Below are 22,362 nucleotides of genomic sequence, written 5' to 3' on the forward strand. Positions count from 1 at the left end.
CTGTTACTCTTCATACTAATGAACGAGTTCATCCTCATACTCTTCATATTACGGAACATGTGCATCGTCTTACTCTTCATACTATTGAACGTGTTTTTCCTCTCACTCTTCATACTACTGAACATGTTCATCCTGTTACCCTTCATAGTGCAGAGAGTGTTCACCCTCTTACTCTTCATACTACCGAACGTGTTAATCTTCTTACTCTTCAAACTACTGAAGGCGTTCATACCGTTAAGCCTCATACTACTGAACGTTGTCGTCCTCATACTCTTAATACTACTAAACTTATTTATCCTCATACTCTTCATACTATTGAACATGTTTATCCTGTTATTCTTCATACTACTGAAACTGTTCATACTCTTTCTCTTCATCCTGCTACTCTTCATACTACTGAATATGTTCATCTTCTTACTCTTCGTATTCCTGGACTTGCTTATCCTATTACAATTCATGCTAATGAACATGTTAATCCTCTTACTATTCATACTACTGAACATGTTTATCCTGTTCCTCTACATACTGCTGAACGTGTTCATCCTCTTACTCTTCATACTACTGAACGTGTTCATCCTGTTACGCTTTATGCTACTGAACGTGTTTATTCGATTTTTCTTCATACAACTGAACATATCTATCCTGTTACGTATTACTGAACGTGTTCATCCTCTTACTCTTCATATTACTAAACGTGTTTTTCCTGTTCTTCTTTCTATTACTGAAAGTGTTCATCCTCTTACTCTTCGATGTACTGAACATTTTCATCCTCTTACTCTTCATATCAATGAACGATTTCATCCTGTTACTCTTCATACTACTGAACATGTTTATCCTGTTCATCTTAATACCACTTAACGTGTTTATCCACTTACTTTACTTAATACTGAACGTATTAATCCACTTACTCTTCATACTGCTGAACGTGTTCATCTTGATACTCTTCATGCTACTGAACGTGTTCATCGTCTTACTCTTCATAATACTGAACGTGCTCATCTTCTTATTCTTCATACTACTGAACATGTTCATCCTGCTACTCTTCATACTACTGAACGTGTTCATACTCTTACTCTTCATACTAATGAGCGTGTTCATCCTCTTACTCTTCATGATACGGAACGTGTTCATCCTTTTACTCTTCGTGCAACTGAATCTGTTCATTTTACTACTCTTCATACTACTGAACGTGTTCATCCTCTTACTCTTTATACTACTGAACATGTTCAACTTGTTACTCTTCATACTGCTAAAGGTGTTCATCCTGTTACTTTTCATACTACTGAACGCTCTCATCCTGTTACTCTTTATAATTCTGAAAATGTTTATCCTGTTACTCTTCATACTAATGAACGTGTTCATCCCGTTATTCTTCATATTACGGAACATGTGCTTTCTCTTACTCTTCCTACTATTGAACGTGTTCATCCTCTTACCTTTCATACTTCTGAACATGTTCATCCTGTTACTCTTTATGCTTCTGAGTGTTCACCCTCTTACTCTTCATAATACTAAATGTGTTCATCCTTTTACTCTTCATACTCTTAAACGTGTTCATCCTGTTACTCTTCATACCACCGAAAGTGTCAATCCTCTTTCTCTTCATACTACTAAAGGCGTTCATACTATTACTTTTCATACTACTGAACGTTGTCATCTTCTTACTCTTAATACTACTAAATTTGTTCATCCTCTTACTGTACATACTACTGAACATGTTCATCATGTTGCTCTACATACTACTGAACGTGTTCATCCTCTTACTCTTCACAATACTGAACGTGTTCATCCTGTTACTTTTCATCTTACAGAATGTATTTATCCTGTTACACTTCATACTGTTGAACATGTTCATCCTTTTTACAATTCATACTTCTGAATGTCTTCATCTTCTTACTCTTAATACTACTGAATATATTCATCCTGCTGCTCTTTATACTATTCAACCTATTCATCTAAAATTGTTCATACTATCACTCTTTCTACTACTGAATGTGTTCATCCTGCTACTCTTCATACTACTGAATGTGTTCATCCTTCTACTCTTCATATTCTGAACGTGTTCATGTTACTCTTCGTATTACTGAACGCGTTCATCCTATTACAATTCATACTACAGAACGTGTTCATCCATTTACTCTTCATACTACTGAACGTGTTCATCCTCTTACGCTTCATATTACTGAACATTTTCATCCTGATACTCGTCATACTACTGAAAATGTTCATCCTGTTACCTTAATACTACTAAACGTGTTCGATCTCTTATTCTTCATACTATAGAACGTGTTTATCCTGTTACTCTTCATATTACTAAACATGTTTATGCTGTTACTCTTGATAATGAGGAACGTATTCATCCTGTTACTCTTCATCCTACTAAGCATGTTCATCCTGTTACTCTTCATACTACTGAACGTGTTGATCCTCTTACTTTTCGTACACTGAATGTGTTAATCCTATTACTCTTCATACTACTGAACGTGTTCATCCTGTTACGCTTCATATTACCGAACGTGTTCATCTGATTACTCTTCATACTACTGAACGTGTTCATCCTTTTACTGTTTATGATATCGAACGTATTCATCATCTTACTCTTTAAACTATTGATCGTGTTCATCCTCTTACACTTCATACTACTGAACATATTCATCCTCTTATTGTTTATACTACTGAACGTGTTCATCCTGTCACTCTTTATACTACTGATCACTTTTATCCTGTTGCTCTGCATACTAATGAACGTGTTCATCCTCTTACTCTTTATACTGCTGAACATGTTTATCTTCTTACTCTTCATAATACTAAACGTTTTCATTCTTTTACTCTTCATACTGCTGAACGTGTTCATCCTGTTACTCTTCATACTTATGAACGTTTTCGTCCTGCTACTCTTCATACTAATGAACATGCTCCTCCTGTTACTCTTCATATTACTGAACATGTTCATTCTCTTACTCATCATACTACCGAACCTGTCCATCCGGTTACTATTCATATCATTAAACGTGTTCATCCTCTTACTGCTCATACTAATGAACTGGTTCATTACCTTACTCTTCATACTATTGAATGTGTTCATCCTTTTACTCTTCATACTACTGAACTTGTTCATCCTGTTACTCTTTATACTACTGAACGCGTTCATGCTCTCACCTTTCATATACGGAACGTGTTCATCCTCTTACTCTTCACACTACTGAACATGCTCATCATCTTACTCTTCATACTACGGAATGTGTTCATCCTGGTATTCTTCATGCTACTGAACATGTCCATCCTGTCACTATTTATACCATTGAATGCGTTCATCCTGATACTCTTCATGCTAAGGAAAGTTTTCCTCCTCTTCCTTTTCATACTACTGAACGTGTTCATCTTGTTACTCTCTCTGCTACTGAACGTGTTCATCTTGTTACTCTCTCTGCTACTGAACATGTTCCTCCAGCTTCACTTCATACTACAGAACGTGTTCATCCTTTTATTCCTCATACTACTGAACATGTTCATCATGTTACTCTTCGTACTACTGAACGTGTTCATCCTTTTACTCTTCATACTACTGAACGTTTTCATCCTCTTACTCTTCACACTATTGAACATGTTCATCCTGTTACTCTTCATACCACTGAACATGTTCATCCTCTTACTCTTTATACTACTGAACCTGTTCATCCTGTTACTCTTCATAATACGGAACATGCGCATCCTCTTACCTTTCATACTACTGAACGTGTTCATCCTCTCTCTCTTCATGATACTGAACATGTTAATCCTGTTAATCTTCATACTACTGAACGTATTCATTCTCTTACCTCTGACACATATATCCTCTTTGTCAATCTTTCCTCACTCATTCTCTCTATGTGACCAAACCATTTCAATACACCCTCTTCTGCTCTCTCAACCACACTCTTTTTATTACCACACATCTCTCTTACCCTTACATTACTTACTCGATCAAACCACCTCACACCACATATTATACTCAAACATCTCATTTTCAACACATTCACCCTCCTCCGCACAACCCTATCTATAGCCCACGCCTCACAACCATATGATATTGCTGGAACTACTATTTCTTCAAACATGCCTATTTTTGCCCACCCGAAATAACGTTCTCTCTTTCCACACATTCTTCATCGCCCCCAGAACCTTCGTTCCCTCCCTACCCTGTAACTCACTTCCACTACCATGGCTCCATTCGCTGCTATGTCCACTCCCAGATATCTAAAACACTTTACTTTCTCCAACTGTTCTCCATTTAAATACACTTCCCAACTAACTTGTCCTTCAACCATCCTAAATCTAATAACCTTGCTCTTATTCACATTTACTCTATACTTTCTCCCTTCACACCTTTTCCAAACTCAGTCACCAACATCTGCAGTTTCTCACTCAAATCAGCCACCAGTGTTGTATCATCGGCGAACAACTGACTCACTTCCCAGGCCCTCTCATCACCAACAGACTGCATTATTGCCCCTTTCTCCAACACTCTTGCATTTACCTCCTTAACCACCCCATCCATAAACAAATTAAACGACCATGGAGCCATCACACACCCCTGCCGTAGACCGACCTTCACTGGGAACCAATCAGTCTCCTCTCTTCCTACGCGTACACATGCCATACACCCTTGATAAAAACTTCTCAATGTTTCCAGCAGCATAACTCCCACACCATATACTCTTAGGACCTTCCACAAAATATCATATGCCTTCTCCAGATCCATAAAGGCCACATACAAATCCAAATGTTTCTCTAAGTATTTCTCACACAAATACTTGAAAGCAAACACCCGATCCACACATCCTCGACCGCTTCTGAAATCACACTGCTCTTCCCCAATCTGATCCTCTGTACATGCCTTCACCCCCTCAATCAATACCCTCCCATACAATTTCCCAGGAATACTCAACAAACTTACGCCTCTGTAGTTTGAACATTTTTCTTTATCCCCTTTGTCTTTGTACAATGGCACTTTGCATGCATTCCGCCAATCCTCAGGCACTTCACCATAATCCATACATAAACTGAATATCCTTACCAACCAATCAACAACACAGTTGCCTCCTTTCTTAATAAGTTCAACTGCAATAGGATCCAAACCCGCCGCCTTGCCGGATTCTATCTTTCGCAAAGGTTTCTCTACCTCTTTTCTCTTAACCAAACCATTCTCCTTGACCCTCTCACTTCGCACACACACCGACCAGAAAACCCTATATCTGCCACTCTGTCATCAGACTCATTCAACAAAGAATCAAAATACTCACTCCATCTCCTCATTTCATCACTACCTGTTATCACATCCCACCTCAACCCCTTCACCAATGTTCCCATTCTAACTCTTGTTTTACGCACGTTATTTACTTCCTTCCAAAACATCTTTTTATTCTCCCTAAAATTTAATGATTCTCACCCCAACTCTCATATGCCCTCTTTTTCAACCCTTGCACCTTTCCTTTGACCTCCTGTAGCTTTCTTTTATACATCTCCCAGTCATTTGCACTCCCTCCTTGTAAGTATCGTCCAACCGATTCTCTTTTCTCTTTTACTAGCACCTTTGCTTCCTCCTCCCACCACTCACTACCCTTTCTAATCTGACCACTTCCCACCTGTCTCGTGCCACATGCATCTTTTGCACAAACCATCACTGCACTCCTAGATACATCCCATTCCTTACCCCTCACCTCACGTCATTTGCTCTCACCTTTTTCCATTCTGTGAAAAAGAGGGCAAACGAGAGTTGGGGTGAGAGAGTATCATCAGATTTAAGGGAGAATAAAAAGATGTTTTGGAAGGAGGTAAAGAAAGTGCGTAAGAAAAGAGAACAAATGGGAACATCGGTGAAGGGGGCTAATGAGGAGGTAATAACAAGTATTGGTCATGTGAGAAGGAGATGGAGTGAGTATTTTGAAGGTTTGTTGAATGTGTTAGATGATAGAGTGGCAGATATAGGGTGTTTTGGTCGAGGTGGTGTGGGAAGTGAGAGGGTTAAGGAAAATGATTTGGTAAACAGATAAGAGGTAGTGAAAGCTTTGCGGAAGATGAAAGCCGGCAAGGCGGTGGGTTTGGATGGTACTGCAGTAGAATTTATCAAAAAATGGGGTACCTGTGTTGTTGACTTGTAGGTAAGAATATCTAATGTATGTATGGCTCATAGTGAAGTGCCTGAGGACTGGCGGAATACATGCATAGTGCCATTGCACAAAGGCAAAGGGAATAAAGGTGAGTGTTCAAATTTCAGAGGTATAAGTTTGTTGAGTATTCCTGGGAAATTATATGGAAGGGTATTGATTGAGAGGGTGGAGGCATGTACAGAGCATCAGATTGGGGAAGAGCAGTGTGGTTTCAGAAGTGGTAGAGGATGTGTGGATCAGGTGTTTGCTTTGAAGAACGTATGTGAGAAATACTTAGAAAAACAATTTGGATTTGTATGTAGCTTTTATGGATATGGAGAAGGCATATGATAGAGTTGATATAGATGTTATGTGGAAGGCATTAAGAATATATGATGTGGAGGCAAGTTGTTAGAAGCAGTGAAAAGTTTTTATCGAGGATGTAAGGCATATGTACGAGTAGGAAGAGAGGAAAGTGATTGGCTCTCAGTGAACGTCGGTTTGAAGCAGGGGTGGGTGACGCCTCCATGGTTGTTTTATTTGTTTATGGATGGGGTTGCTAGGGAGGTGAGTGCAAGAGTTTTGGAGAGAGGGGCAAGTATGCAGTTTGTTGTGGATGAGAGAGCTTGGAAATTGAGTCAGTTGTTCGCTGATGATACAGCACTGGTGGTTGATTTGGGTGAGAAACTGCAGAAGCTGGTGACTGAGTTTGGTAAAGTGTGTGAAAGAAGAAAGCTGAGAGCAAATGTGAATGAGAGCAAAGTTATTAGGTACAATAGGGCTGAGGGACAAGCCAACTGGGAGGTAAGTTTGAATGGAGAAAAATTGGAGGAAGTGAAGTGTTTTAGATATCCGGGAATGCATTTGGCAGCGGATGGAACCATGGAAGCGGAAGTGAGTCACAGGGTGGGGGAGGGGGCGAAAGTTCTGGGAGCGTTGATAGATGTATGGAAGGCGAGAACATTATCTTGGAAAGCAAAAATGGGTATGTTTGAAGGAATAGTAGTTCCAACAATGTTATATGGTTGCGAGGCGTGGGCTAGAGATAGGTTTGTGCGAAGGAGGGTGGATGTGTTGGGAATGAGATGTTTGAGGACAATATACGGTGTGAAGTGGTTTGATCGAATATGTAATGAAAGGGTAAGAGAGATGTGTGGAAATAAAAAGAGTGTGGCTAAGAGAGCAGATGAGGGTGTTTTGAAATGGTTTGGTCACATGGTGAGAATGAGTGAGGAAAGATTGACAAAGAGGATATATGTGTCAGAGGTGGAGGGAAGGAGGAGAAGTGGGAGACAAAATTGGAGGTGGAAGGATGGAGTGAAAAAGATTTTGAGTGATCGGGGACTGAACATGCAGGAGGGTGAAAGGCTTGCAAGGAATAGACTGAATTGGAACGATGTTGTATACCGGGGTCGACGTGCTGTCAATGGATTGAACCAGGGCATGTGAAGCATTTGGGGTAAGCTATGAGAAGTTTTTAAGGGCCTGGATGTGGAAAGGGAGCTGTGGTTTCGGTGCATTATATATGACAGCTAGAGACTAAGTGTGAACGAATGTTGCCTTTGTTTTCTTTTTTCCCAGCGATACCTCGAGCGCGCGTGGGGTGAGGGGGTTGTCATATCATGTGTGGCGGGGTGGCGACGAGAATGAATAAAGGCAGCAAGTATGAATTATGTATATGTGTATACATATGTATATGCTTTGTAGGTATATATATGTATATGCCTTTGTAGGTATATATATGTATACGGTGAAATGTATAGGTTTGTGTGTGTGGATGTGTATGTATATACCTTTGTATGTGGGTGAGTTGGGTCATTGTTTCGTCTGCTCCATTGCGCTACCTCGCTAACGCGGGAGACAAAGACAAAGTACAATAGAGAAGATAAATGAATATATATATATATATATATATATATATATATATATATATATATATATATATATATATATATATATATATATATATATATATATACATATATATATATATATATATATATATATATATATATATATATATATATATATATATATATATACATATATATATATTTTTTTTTCTTGGCTTTGTCGCTGTGTCCCGCGTTTGCGAGGTGGCGCAAGGAAACAGACGAAAGAAATGGCCCAACCCACCCCCATACACATGTATATACATACGTCCACACACGCAAATATACATACCTACACAGCTTTCCATGGTTTACCCCAGACGCTTCACATGCCCTGATTCAATCCACTGACAGCACGTCAACCCCGGTATACCACATCGATCCAATTCACTCTATTCCTTGCCCTCCTTTCACCCTCCTGCATGTTCAGGCCCCGATCACACAAAATCTTTTTCACTCCATCTTTCCACCTCCAATATGGTCTCCCTCTTCTCCTCGTTCCCTCCACCTCCGACACATATATCCTCTTGGTCAATCTTTCCTCACTCATTCTCTCCATGTGCCCAAACCATTTCAAAACACCCTCTTCTGCTCTCTCAACCACGCTCTTTTTATTTCCACACATCTATCTTACCCTTACGTTACTTACTCGATCAAACCACCTCACACCACACATTGTCCTCAAACATCTCATTTCCAGCACATCCACACTCCTGCGCACATCTCTATCCATAGCCCACGCCTCGCACACCATACAACATTGTTGGAACCACTATTCCTTCAAACATACCCATTTTTGCTTTCCGAGATAATGTTCTCGACTTCCACACATTCTTCAAGGCTCCCAGAATTTTCGCCCCCTCCCCCACCCTATGATCCACTTCCGCTTCCATGGTTCCATCCGCTGCAAGATCCACTCCCAGATATGTAAAACACTTTACTTCCTCCAGTTTTTCTCCATTCAAACTTACCTCCCAATTGACTTGACCCTCAACCCTACTGTACCTAATAACCTTGCTCTTATTCACATTTACTCTTAACTTTCTTCTTTCACACACTTTACCAAACTCAGTCACCAGCTTTTGCAGTTTCTCACATGAATCAGCCACCAGCGCTGTATCATCAGCGAACAACAACTGACTCACTTCCCAAGCTCTCTCATCCCCAACAGACTTCATACTTGCCCCTCTTTCCAAAACTCTTGCATTTACCTCCCTAACAACCCCAGCCATAAACAAATTAAACAACCATGGAGACATCACACACCCCTGCCGCAAACCTACATTCACTGAGAACCAATCACTCTCCTCTCTTCCTACACGTACACATGCCTTACATCCTCGATAAAAACTTTTCACTGCTTCTAACAACTTGCCTCCCACACCATATATTCTTAATACCTTCCACAGAGCATCTCTATCAACTCTATCATATCTTCATCCCACCACTCACTACCCTTTCTAATCAACCCACTTCCCACTCTTCTCATGCCACAAGCATCTTTTGCGCAATCCATCACTGATTCCCTAAATACCTCCCAGTCCTCCCCCACTCCCCTTACTTCCATTGTTCTCACCTTTTTCCATTCTGTACTCAGTCTCTCCTGGTACTTCCTCACACAAGTCTCCTTCCCAAGCTCACTTACTCTCACCACCCTCTTCACCCCAACATTCACTCTTCTTTTCTGAAAACCCATACAAATCTTCACCTTAGCCTCCACAAGATAATGATCAGACATCCCTCCAGTTGCACCTCTCAGCACATTAACATCCAAAAGTCTATCTTTCGCGCGCCTGTCAATTAACACGTAATCCAATAACGCTCTCTGGCCATCTCTCCTACTTACATACGTATACTTATGTATATCTCGCTTTTTAAACCAGGTATTCCCAATCACCAGTCATTTTTCAGCACATAAATCTACAAGCTCTTCACCATTTCCATTTACAACACTGAACACCCCATGTATACCAATTATTCCCTCAACTGCCACATTACTCACCTTTGCATTCAAATCACCCATCACTATAACCCGGTCTCGTGCATCAAAACCACTAACACACTCATTCAGCTGCTCCCAAAACACTTGCCTCTCAAGATCTTTCTTCTCATGCCCAGGTGCATATGCACCAATAAATACCCATCTCTCTCCATCAACTTGCAGTTTTACCCAAATTAATCGAGAATTTAATTTCTTACATTCTATCACATACTCCCACAACTCCTGTTTCAGGAGTACTGCTATTCCTTCCCTTGCTCTTGTCCTCTCACTAACCCCTGACTTTACTCCCAAGACATTCCCAAACCACTCTTCCCCTTTACCCTTGAGCTTCGTTTCACTCAGAGCCAAAACATCCAGGTTCCTTTCCTCAAACATACTACCTATCTCCCCTTTTTTCACATCTTGGTTACATCCACACACATTTAGACACCCCAGTCTGAACCTTCGAGGAGGATGAGCACTCCCCGCGTGACTCCTTCTTCTGTTTCCCATTTTAGAAAGTTAAAAAATACAAGGAGGGGAGGATTTCTGGCCCCTCGCTTCCGTCCCCTCTAGTCGCCTTCTACGACACGCGAGGAATGCGTGGGAAGTATTCTTTCACCCCTATCCCCAGGGATAATATATATATATATATATATATATATATATATATATTTTTTTTTTTTTTTTGAAACTATTCGCCATTTCCCGCGTTAGCGAGGTAGCGTTAAGAACAGAGGACTGGGCCATTGAGGGAATATCCTCACCTGGCCCCCTTCTCTGTTCCTTCTTTTGGAAAATTAAAAAAAATTGAGAGGGGAGGATTTCCAGCCCCCCGATCTCTTCCCTTTTAGTCGCCTTCTACGACACGCAGGGAATACGTGGGAAGTATTCTTTCTCCCCTATCCCAAGGGATATTATATATATATATATATATATATATATATATATATATATATATATATATATATATATATATATATATATATATATATATATATATATATATATATATATATATAGATTTGGAACGTACTTGTAGTAGAGAGTAGATGTAAGCGGTAGCAACAGTAGCTGCTCTTGTAAGCGCTGCTGATAAAGTGCAAGTACTGGAGTGCATCTGGAGGTGGTGGAAGGCGATGGGCAAGTTTGCAGCAATACTGGAAGCCAAGCCAATGGGTCTCTGAACCTGGGCTAAGAGCAAATAAAGCTGGCTAGTTGAAATGATCATAAATCGACGGAGAAATAATTCTAAGTTATTGCTTCATGCAAGAGTGGAAACATTTGTTAAAATTTACAATGAATGAATTCCTCACACCTACCAGCAAACACCTCAATATGACTAAGGTCTGTCCATCATAACCTACACTCATAACCTATCATTTGTACCCACACAACCTCCACCTCACAAGCCAGACTTGTTTCAATAAGTTGTTGCACAAAGCTAATAATGTTCATGGCTGCCTCGTTCAGGTAGATAATAACAATTGGTTAACGATGCTGTGTCTGTTACTATGTAAAACCTGCCACTTCAGCCAGTACTCGTACCAAGATAATAAGGATCATAAGCAGGTAGCTGCTAGCTAGGCATAGGTCATGCGAACACCGTCCTTTTCAAAGAGGCAGAAGAGGTGTTGAATATCACGTCGTTCATGGTCCATTTATTTGGGTCAAATTATTCAACCAACTTCGTTAATAAAAGACAATAAATGACTCCCTGATACAAGTCAAGCTGTGGTTAGGGAGACAAATAAAAAAATATATATAACAGAGAAGAGGTTAGAGAAAAGTTGATCATAAGAGAGAGGTTGTTAACATAGGAAAAAGGCAAATATCATAGGAGAAAGAAGGTAATATCATATGAGAGAAGGCAATATCATAGGAGAGAGAAAGGGTAATATCATAGTGATATCATAGGAGAGAGGGTAATATCATAGGAGAAAGGGTATTATCATAGGAGAGGGGGTAATATCAAAGGAGAGAGAGGGTAATATCACAAGAGAAAGGGTAATATCATAGGAGAGAGAGGGTAATATCATAAGAGAGAGGGTAGTATCATAGGAGGGAGGGTAATATCATAGGAGAGAAGGCAATATCATAGGAGAGAGAGGGTAATATCATAGGAGAGAGGGTAATATCATAATAGAGAGGGTAATATCATAGGAGAGAAAGGGTAATATCATATGAGAGAAGGCAATATCATAGGAGAGAGAAAGGGTAATATCATAGTGATATCATAAGAGAGAGGGTAATGTTATATTACTATCATAGGGGAGAGGATAATATCATATGAGAGAGCGTAATATCAAAGGAGAGAAAATAATGACATGAGAGAGGTGTAATAACGTATGAGAGAGGGTATTATCATAAGGAAGAAGGTATCATAATAGGAGATAGGGTAATATCATAGGAGAGAAAGGGTGATATAATAGAAAAAAGGATGATATCATAAGAGAGAGGGTAATATTATGGTAATATGATAGGAGAGAGGGTAATATCATATGAGAGAGGGTAATATCATGGGAGAGAGAGGTTAATATCACAGGAGAGAGGGTAATATCATAGGAGAGAGCGGGTAATATCATATGAAAGAGGGATAAGATAGTAAGAGAGAATGTAATATCATATGAAAGAAGGGTATATCATAGGAGAGGGTAATATCATAGGAGAGAGGGTAATATCATATGAGAGAGAGAGGGTTATATCATATGAGAGAGGGTAATATCATATGTGAAAGGGTAATATCATATGAGAGATGGTAATGTCATAGGAGAGAGGATAATATCGTATGAGAGAGGGTAATATCATAGGAAAGAGAGGGTAATATCATAAGAGAAAAGCTAATATCATAGAAGAGAGGGTAATATCATAGGAGAGAGGTTAATATCATATAAGAGGGGGTAATATCATATAAGAAGGGGTAATATCATAGGAGAGAGAGTAATATCATAGAAGAGACGGTAATATCATGGGAGAGAGGGTAATATCATTGGAGAGAGGGAAATATATGAGAGGGTAATATCACAGGAGAGAGGGAAATATATGAGAGAGGGTAATATCATATGAGAAAGGGTAATATCATATGAGAGAAGACAATATCGTAGGAGAGAGAAGGTAATATCATAGGAGAGAGGGTAATATCATTGTGATATCATAGGAGTGAAGGTAATGTTATAGTAATATCATAGGAGAGAGGGTAATATCATATTAAAGATTGTAACATCATAGGAGAGAAAATGATATGATATGAGAGAGGGTATTATCATCAGAGAGAAGATATTATCATAGAAGATAGGGTAATATGACAGAAGAAAGAGTGTAATACAATAGAGGAGAGGGCAATGTTATAGTAATATCACAGTAGAGAGGGTAATATGGTAATATGAGAGGAGAGAGGGTAATATCATATGAGAGAGGGTAATATCATAGGAAAGAGGATAATATCATAGGAGAGAAGCTAATATCATAGAAGAGAGGGTAATGCCATAGAAGAGAGGGTAATATAATATAAGAGGGGGTAATATCATAGGAGAGAAGGTAATATCATAGGAGAGAGGGTAATATCATAGGAGAAAGGGAAATATCATATGAGAGGGTAATATCATATTACAGGGTAATATCATTGGAGAGAGAGAGTATAATATCATATGAGAAAGGGTAAGATAATAGAAGAGAAGGTAATATCATATGAGGCAAGGTAATATCATAGGAGAGGGTAATATCATAGGAAAGAGGGTAATATCATAAGAGAGAGAGTGTAAATCATATGAGAGAGGGTAATATTATATTCGAAAGGGTAATATCATATGAGAGATGGTAATATCATTGGAGAGAGGGTAATATCATATGAGAGAGAGTAACACCATAGGAAAGAGAGGGTAATATCATAGGAGAGAAGCTAATATCATAGAAGAGGGGGTAATATCATAGGAGAGAGGGTAATATCATAGATGAGGGTAATTTCATATAAGAGAGGGCAATATCATATGAGTAAGAGGGTAATATCATATGAGAGAGGTTAATATCAAAGAAGAAAGATGGTAGTATCATAGGAGAGAGGGTAATATCAAATGAGAGGGTAATATCAAAGGAGGAAAAGGGAAATATCATATGAGAGAGGGTAATATCATGGGAGAGAGAGGGAAATATTATAGGAAAGAGGGTAATATCATATGAAAAAGGGTAATATCATATGAGATAGGGTAATAACACAGGAGAGAGAGGGAAATATCGTAAGAGAGAGCGGAATATCATAGGAGAGAGGGTGATATCAGAATAGAGTAATAACATAGGAGAGAGAGAGAGAGAGAGAGTAATATCATGTGAGAGAGGATAATATCATAGGAGAGAGAGGATAATATCATATGAGAGAGGATAACATCTTAGAAGAGAGAGGGTAATATCATGTGAGAGAGGATAATGTCATATGAGAGTGGGTGATATCATATGAGAGAAGGCAATATCATAGGAGAGAGAGCGTAATATCATAGCAGAGAGGGTAATATCATAGTGACATCATAGGAAAGAGGGCAATGTTATAGTAATATCATAAGAGAGAGCGTAATATCATATGAGAAAGGGTAATATCATATGAGCGTGGGTGATATCATATGAGAGAGGGTAATATCATAGGAGAGAAAGTAATATCATATGAGAGAGGGTAATATCATAAGAGAGAAGGTATTATTCTAGGAGACAGGGCAATATCATAGGAGACAGAGTGGAATACAATAAAAGAGAGGGTAATATTATAGTAATATCATAGGAGAGAAGGTAATATTATGGTAATGAAATAAGAGAGAGGGTAATATCATAGCAGAAAGAGGTTAATATCACAGGAGAAAGGGTAACGTCATAGGAGGGAGAGGGTAATATCTTATGAGAGAGGGTAATATAAGAGGAGAGAATGTACTATCATATGAGAGAAGGTAATATCATAGGAGAGAGTAATATCATAGGAGAGGGTAATATCGTAGGAGAGAGAGGGTAATGTAATATGAGAGAGGGTAATATCATATGGGAAAGGGTAATATCATATGAGAGAGGGTAATATCAAAGGAAAGAAGGTAATATCATATGAGAGAGGATAGTATCATAGGAAAGAAGATAATATCATAGATGAGAAGCTAATATCATAGAAGAGAGGTTAATACAATAGGAGAGAGGGTAATATAATATAAGAGAGGGTAATATCATAGGAGAGAGGGTAATATCATATGAAAGAAGGAAATATCATATGAGAGGGTAATGTCATAGGAGAGAGAAGATAATATCACAGGAGAGAGGGTAATATCACAGTAGAAAGGGTAATATCATATGAGAGGGTAATATCATAGGAAAGAGGGTAATATCATATGAGAGGGTAATAACATAGGAAAGAAACGGTAATATCACAGGCGAGTGGGTGATATCATATTAAAGGGTAATATCTTACGAGAAAGAGGGTAGCATCATATGGAAGAGGGTAATACCATATAAGAGGGGGTAATATCATAAAAGAGAATGTAATATCATATGAGAGAGAGTAATATCGTAGGAGAGAGAGGGTGATATCATAGGAGAGGGTAATATCACATAAGAGAGGGCAATATCATAGGAGTGAGAGGGTAATATCATTTGGGAGAGGGTAATATCATAGGAGAGAGAGAGAAATATTATAGAAGAGAGGGTAATGTAATATGAGAGAGGATAATACCATATGAGACAGGATAATATCATAGGAGAGAGAGGGAAATATCATAGGAGAGATGGTAATATCATATTAGAGAGGGTAATAACATAGGAGAGACAGGGTAATATCATATGAGAAAGGGTAATATCATAGGAGAAAGGGTAATATCATAGGAGAGAGGGTAATATCATATGAGAGAGGGTAATACCATGTGAGAGAGGGTAATAACATAGGAGGGAGAGAGTATTATCATAGAAGAGAGGGTAATATCTAAGGAGAGAGAGGGTAATATCATGTGAGAAACGATAATATCATAGGAGAGAGGGAAATATCATATGAGAGAGGGTAATATCACATGAAAGAGAGGGTTATGTCATATGAGAGAGGGTAATATCATATGAGAGAGGGTAATATCATATGAGAAAGGGTAATATCATAGCAGATAGGGTAACATCTTATGAAAGAGGGTAATTTCACATGAGAGAGGGTAGTATCATATAAGAGAGGGTAATATCATAGGGTAATATCTTTCCAATTCAGTCAATTCCTCGTACGCCTTTCGCCCTCCAGCATGTTCAGGCCCCGATCACTCAAAATCTTTTTCACTCCATCTTTCCACCTCAAATTTGGTCTCCCACTTCTCGTTCCCTCAACCTCTGACACATATATCCTCTTTGTCAATCTTTCTTCACTCATTCTCTCCATGTGACCAAACCATTTCAAAACACCCTCTTCTGCTCTCTCAACCACACTCTTTTTATTACCACACATCTCTCTTACCCTTTCATTATTCACTCGATCAAACAACCTCACACCACATATGTCCTCAAACATCTCATTTCCAGCACACCCACCTTCCTCTGCACAACTCTATAGCCCACGCCTCGCAACCATATAACATTGTTGGAACCACTATTCCTTCAAACATACCCACTTTTGCTTTCCAAGATAAAGTTCTTGATTTCCACACATTCTTCAACTCTCCCAGAACTTTCGACCCCCTCTCCCACCCTATGATTCACTTCTGCTTCCATGGATCCATCCGCTGCCAAATCCACTCCCAGATATCTAAAACACTTCACTTCATCCAGTTTTTCTCCATTCAAACTTACCTCCCAATTGACTTGTCTCTCAACACTACTGTACCTGATAACCTTACTCTTATTCACATTTAATCTCAGCTTTCTTCTTTCTCACACTTTATCATACTCAGTCACCAGCTTCTGCAGTTTCTCACATGAATCAGCCACCAGCGCTGATATCATAACAACAACAACTGACTCACGTCACAAGCTCTCTCATCTACAATAGACTGCATACTTGCCCCTCTTTCCAAAACTCTTGTATTCACCTCCCTAACAACCCCATCCATAAACAAATTAAACAACCATGGAGACATCACGACACCCCTGCCGCAAACCTACATTCTCTGAGAACCAATCACTTTCCTCTCTTCCTACACGTACACATGCTTTACATCCTTGATAAAAACTTTTTACTGCTTCTAACAACATGCCTCCCACAACTCTCTATCAACTCTATCATATGCCTTCTCCAGATCCATAAATGCTACATACAAATCCATTTGCTTTTCTAAGTATTTCTCACATGCATTCTTCAAAGCAAACACCTGATCCACACATCCTCTACCACTACTGAAACCACACTGCTCTTCCCCAATCTGATGCTCTGTACATGCCTTCACCCTCTCAATCAATACCCTCCCATATAATTTACCAGGAATACTCAACAAACTTATACCTCTGTAATTTGAGCACTCACTCTTATCCCCTTTGCCTTTGTACAATGGCACTATGCACGCATTCCGCCAATCCTCAGGCACCTCACCATGAGTCATACATACATTAAATAACCTTACCAACCAGTCAACAATACAGTCACCCCCTTTTTTAATAAATTCCACTGCAATACCATCCAAACCTGCTGCCTTGCCGGCTTCCATCTTCCACAAAAAAGCTTTTACTACCTCTTACCTGTTTACCAAGTCATTCTCCCTAACCCTCTCACTTTGCACACCACCTCGACGAAAACACCCTATATCTGCCACTCTATCATCAAACACAATCAACAAACCTTCAAAATACTCACTCCATCTGTTTCTCACATCACCACTACTTGTTATTACCTCTCCACTTGTCCCTTTCACTGATGTTTCCATTTGTTCGCTTGTCTTACGCACTTTATTTCCCTCCTTCCAAAACATATTTTCATTCTCCCTAAAATTTAATGATACTCTTTCACCCCAACCCTCTCTTGCCCTTTTTCACCTCTTGCACCTTTCTCTTGACCTCCTGCCTCTTTCTTTTATACATCTTCCAGTTATTTGCACTATTTCCCTGCAAAACTTGTACAAATGCGTCTCTCTTCTCTCTCACTAATAATCTTACTTCTTCATCCCACCACTCACTACCCTTTCTAATCTGCCCACCTCCCACGGTAAACCATGCCACAACCATCTTTTGCGCAAGCCATCACTGCTTCCATAAATACATTCCATTCCTTCCCCACACCCTTTACGTCCTTTGTTCTCACCTTTTTCCTTTATGTACTAAGTCCCTCCTGGTACTTCCTCACACGAGTCTCCTTCCTCAGCTCACTTACTCTCACCACTCTTTCCGCCCCATCATTCTCTCTTCTTTCCTGAAAACCTCTATAAATCTTCACCTTCGCCTCCACAAGATAATGATCAGACATTCCTCTAGTTGCACCTCTCAGCACATTAACTTCCAAAAGTCTCTCTTTTGCGCGCCTATCAATTAACACGTAATCCAATAACGCTCTCTGGCCATTTCTCCTACTTACATTTGTATACTTATGTATATCTCTTTTTAACCAGGTATTCCCAATCACCAGTCGTTTTTCAGCACATAAATCTACAAGCTCTTCACCATTTCCATTTCCAACACTGAACACCCCATGTACAACAATTATTCCCTCAACTGCCACATTGCTCACCTTTGCATTCAAATCACCCATCACCATAACCCGGTCTCGTGCATCAAAACCACTAACACACTCATTCAGCTGCTCCCAAAACACTTGCCTCTCATGATCTTTCTTCTCATGACCAGATGCATATGCACCAATAATCACCTATCTCTCTCCATCAACTTTCAGTTTTACCCATATTAATCTAGCTTACATTCTTACACTCTATCACATACTCCTACCACTGCTGTTTCAGGAGTATTGCTACTCCTTCCCTTGCTCTTGTCCTCTCACTAATCCCTGACTTTACTCCCAAGACATTCCCAAGCCACTCTTCTCCTTTACCCTTGAGCTTCGATTCAAATAGAGACATGTGAGGAATGCGTGGGAAGTATTCTTTCTCCCTTATCCCTCAGATGTATCTATCTATCTATCTATGTATATATATATATATATATATATATATATATATATATATATATATATATATATATATATATATATATTTCTTTCATACTATTCGCCATTTCCCGCGATAGTGAGGTAGCGTTAAGAACAGAGGACTGGGCATTTGAGGGAATATCCTCACCTGGCCCCCTTCTCTGTTCCTTCTTTTGGAAAAAAAAAAGAAAATATATATATATATATATATATATATATATATATATATATATATATATATATATATATATATATATATAATATTTCTTTTCTCTCAAACTATCCGCCATTTCCCTCATTAGCGAGATAGCGTTAAAAACAGAGGACTGGGCCTTTGAGGGAATATCCTCACTTGGCCCCCTTCTCTGTTCCTTCTTTTGGAAAAATAAAAAAAGATAGAGGGGCGAGGATTTCCAGCCCCCCGCTCCCTACCCTTTTAGTCGCCTTTTACGACACGCAGGGAATACGTGGGAAGTATTCTTTCTCCCCTATCCCCAGCGATAACATATATATATATATATATATATATATATATATATATATATATATATATATATGTATATATATCTATCAACTCTATCATATGCCTTCTCCAGATCCATAAATGCTACATACAAATCCATTTGCTTTTCTAAGTATTTCTCACATACATTCTTCAAAGCAAACACCTGATCCACACATCCTCTACCACTTCTGAAACCGCACTGCTCTTCCCCAATCTGATGCTCTGTACATGCCTTCACCCTCTCAATCAATACCCTCCCATATAATTTACCAGGAATACTCAACAAACTTATACCTCTGTAATTTGAGCACTCACTCTTATCCACTTTGCCTTTGTACAATGGCACTATGCACGCATTCCGCCAATCCTCAGGCACCTCACCATGAGTCATACATACATTAAATAACCTTACCAACCAGTCAACAATACAGTCACCCCCTTTTTTAATAAATTCCACTGCAATACCATCCAAACCTGCTGCCTTGCCGGCTTTCATCTTCCGCAAAGCTTTTACTACCTCTTCTCTGTTTACCAAATCATTTTCCCTAACCCTCTCACTTTGCACACCACCTCGACCAAAACACCCTATATCTGCCACTCTGTCATCAGACACATTCAACAAACCTTCAAAATACTCATTCCATCTCCTTCTCACATCACCGCTACTTGTTATCACCTCCCCATTTACGCCCTTCACTGAAGTTCCCATTTGCTCCCTTGTCTTACGCACCCTATTTACCTCCTTCCAGAACATCTTTTTATTCTCCCTAAAATTTACTGATAGTCTCTCACCCCAACTCTCATTTGCCCTTTTTTTCACCTCTTGCACCTTTCTCTTGACCTCCTGTCTCTTTCTTTTATACTTCTCCCACTCAATTGCATTTTTTCCCTGCAAAAATCGTCCAAATGCCTCTCTCTTCTCTTTCACTAATACTCTTACTTCTTCATCCCACCACTCACTACCCTTTCTAAACAGCCCACCTCCCACTCTTCTCATGCCACAAGCATCTTTTGCGCAATCCATCTGATTCCCTAAATACATCCCATTCCTCCCCCACTCCCCTTACTTCCATTGTTCTCACCTTTTTCCATTCTGTACACAGTCTCTCCTGGTACTTCCCCACACAGGTCTCCTTCCCAAGCTCACTTACTCTCACCACCTTCTTCACCCCAACATTCACTCCTCTTTTCTGAAAACCCATACTAATCTTCACCTTAGCCTCCACAAGATAATGATCAGACATCCCTCCAGTTGCACCCCTCAGCACATTAACATCCAAAAGTCTCTCTTTCGCACGCCTGTCAATTAACACGTAATCCAATAACGCTCTCTGGCCATCTCTCCTACTTACATAAGTATACTTATGTATATCTCGCTTTTTAAACCAGGTATTCCCAATCATCAGTCCTTTTTCAGCACATAAATCTACAAGCTCTTCACCATTTCCATTTACAACACTGAACACCCCATGCATACCAATTATTCCCTCAACTGCCACATTACTCACCTTTGCATTCAAATCACCCATCACTATAACCCGGTCTCGTGCATCAAAACCGCTAACACACTCATTCAGCTGCTCCCAAAACACTTGCCTCTCATGATCTTTCTTCTCATGCCCAGGTGCATATGCACCAATAATCACCCACCTCTCTCCATCAACTTTCAATTTTACCCATATTAATCGAGAATTTACTTTCTTACATTCTATGCTCTCTCCATCAACTTTCAATTTTACCCATATTAATCGAGAATTTACTTTCTTACATTCTATGCTATGCTCTGTGGAAGGTATTAAGAATATATGGTGTGGGAGGCAAGTTGTTAGAAGCAGTGAAAAGTTTTTATCGAGGATGTAAGGCATGTGTACGTGTAGGAAGAGAGGAAAGTGATTGGTTCTCAGTGAATGTAGGTTTGCGGCAGGGGTGTGTGATGTCTCCATGGTTGTTTAATTTGTTTATGGATGGGGTTGTTAGGGAGGTAAATGCAAGAGTCCTGGAAAGAGGGGCAAGTATGAAGTCTGTTGGGGATGAGAGAGCTTGGGAAGTGAGTCAGTTGTTGTTCGCTGATGATACAGCGCTGGTGGCTGATTCATGTGAGAAACTGCAGAAGCTGGTGACTGAGTTTGGTAAAGTGTGTGGAAGAAGAAAGTTAAGAGTAAATGTGAATAAGAGCAAGGTTATTAGGTACAGTAGGGTTGAGGGTCAAGTCAATTGGGAGGTAAGTTTGAATGGAGAAAAACTGGAGGAAGTAAAGTGTTTTACATATCTGGGAGTGGATCTTGCAGCGGATGGAACCATGGAAGCGGAAGTGGATCATAGGGTGGGGGAGGGGGCGAAAATTCTGGGAGCCTTGAAAAATGTGTGGAAGTCGAGAACATTATCTCGGAAAGCAAAAATGGGTATGTTTGAAGGAATAGTGGTTCCAACAATGTTGTATGGTTGCGAGGCGTGGGCTATGGATAGAGATGTGCGCAGGAGGATGGATGTGCTGGAAATGAGATGTTTGAGGAAAATGTGTGGTGTGAGGTGGTTTGATCGAGTAAGTAACGTAAGGGTAAGATAGATGTGTGGAAATAAAAAGAGCGTGGTTGAGAGAGCAGAAGAGGGTGTTTGAAATGGTTTGGGCACATGGAGAGAATGAGTGAGGAAAGATTGACCAAGAGGATATATGTGTCGGAAGGGAGGGAACGAGGAGAAGAGGGAGACCAAATTGGAGGTGGAAAGATGGAGTGAAAAAGATTTTGTGTGATCGGGGCCTGAACATGCAGGAGGGTGAAAGGAGGGCAAGGAAT

At 39.6% G+C, this 22,362-nt stretch overlaps 1 protein-coding gene across 1 annotated transcript in view; it reads right to left on the bottom strand.

The window, feature by feature from the left end:
* LOC139760210 (uncharacterized) overlaps positions 1-22,362 on the bottom strand; it is a 554,062-nt gene that overhangs the window by 68,918 nt on the left and 462,782 nt on the right. The window contains exon 19 of the mRNA XM_071683144.1: positions 11,038-11,195. Within this exon, the coding sequence (XP_071539245.1) occupies positions 11,038-11,195 (158 nt within the window). The remainder of the gene's footprint in view (positions 1-11,037; positions 11,196-22,362) is intronic.

This window comes from Panulirus ornatus, chromosome 35, assembly GCF_036320965.1.
Source record: "Panulirus ornatus isolate Po-2019 chromosome 35, ASM3632096v1, whole genome shotgun sequence".
NCBI classification, from domain to species: Eukaryota; Metazoa; Arthropoda; class Malacostraca; order Decapoda; family Palinuridae; genus Panulirus; species Panulirus ornatus.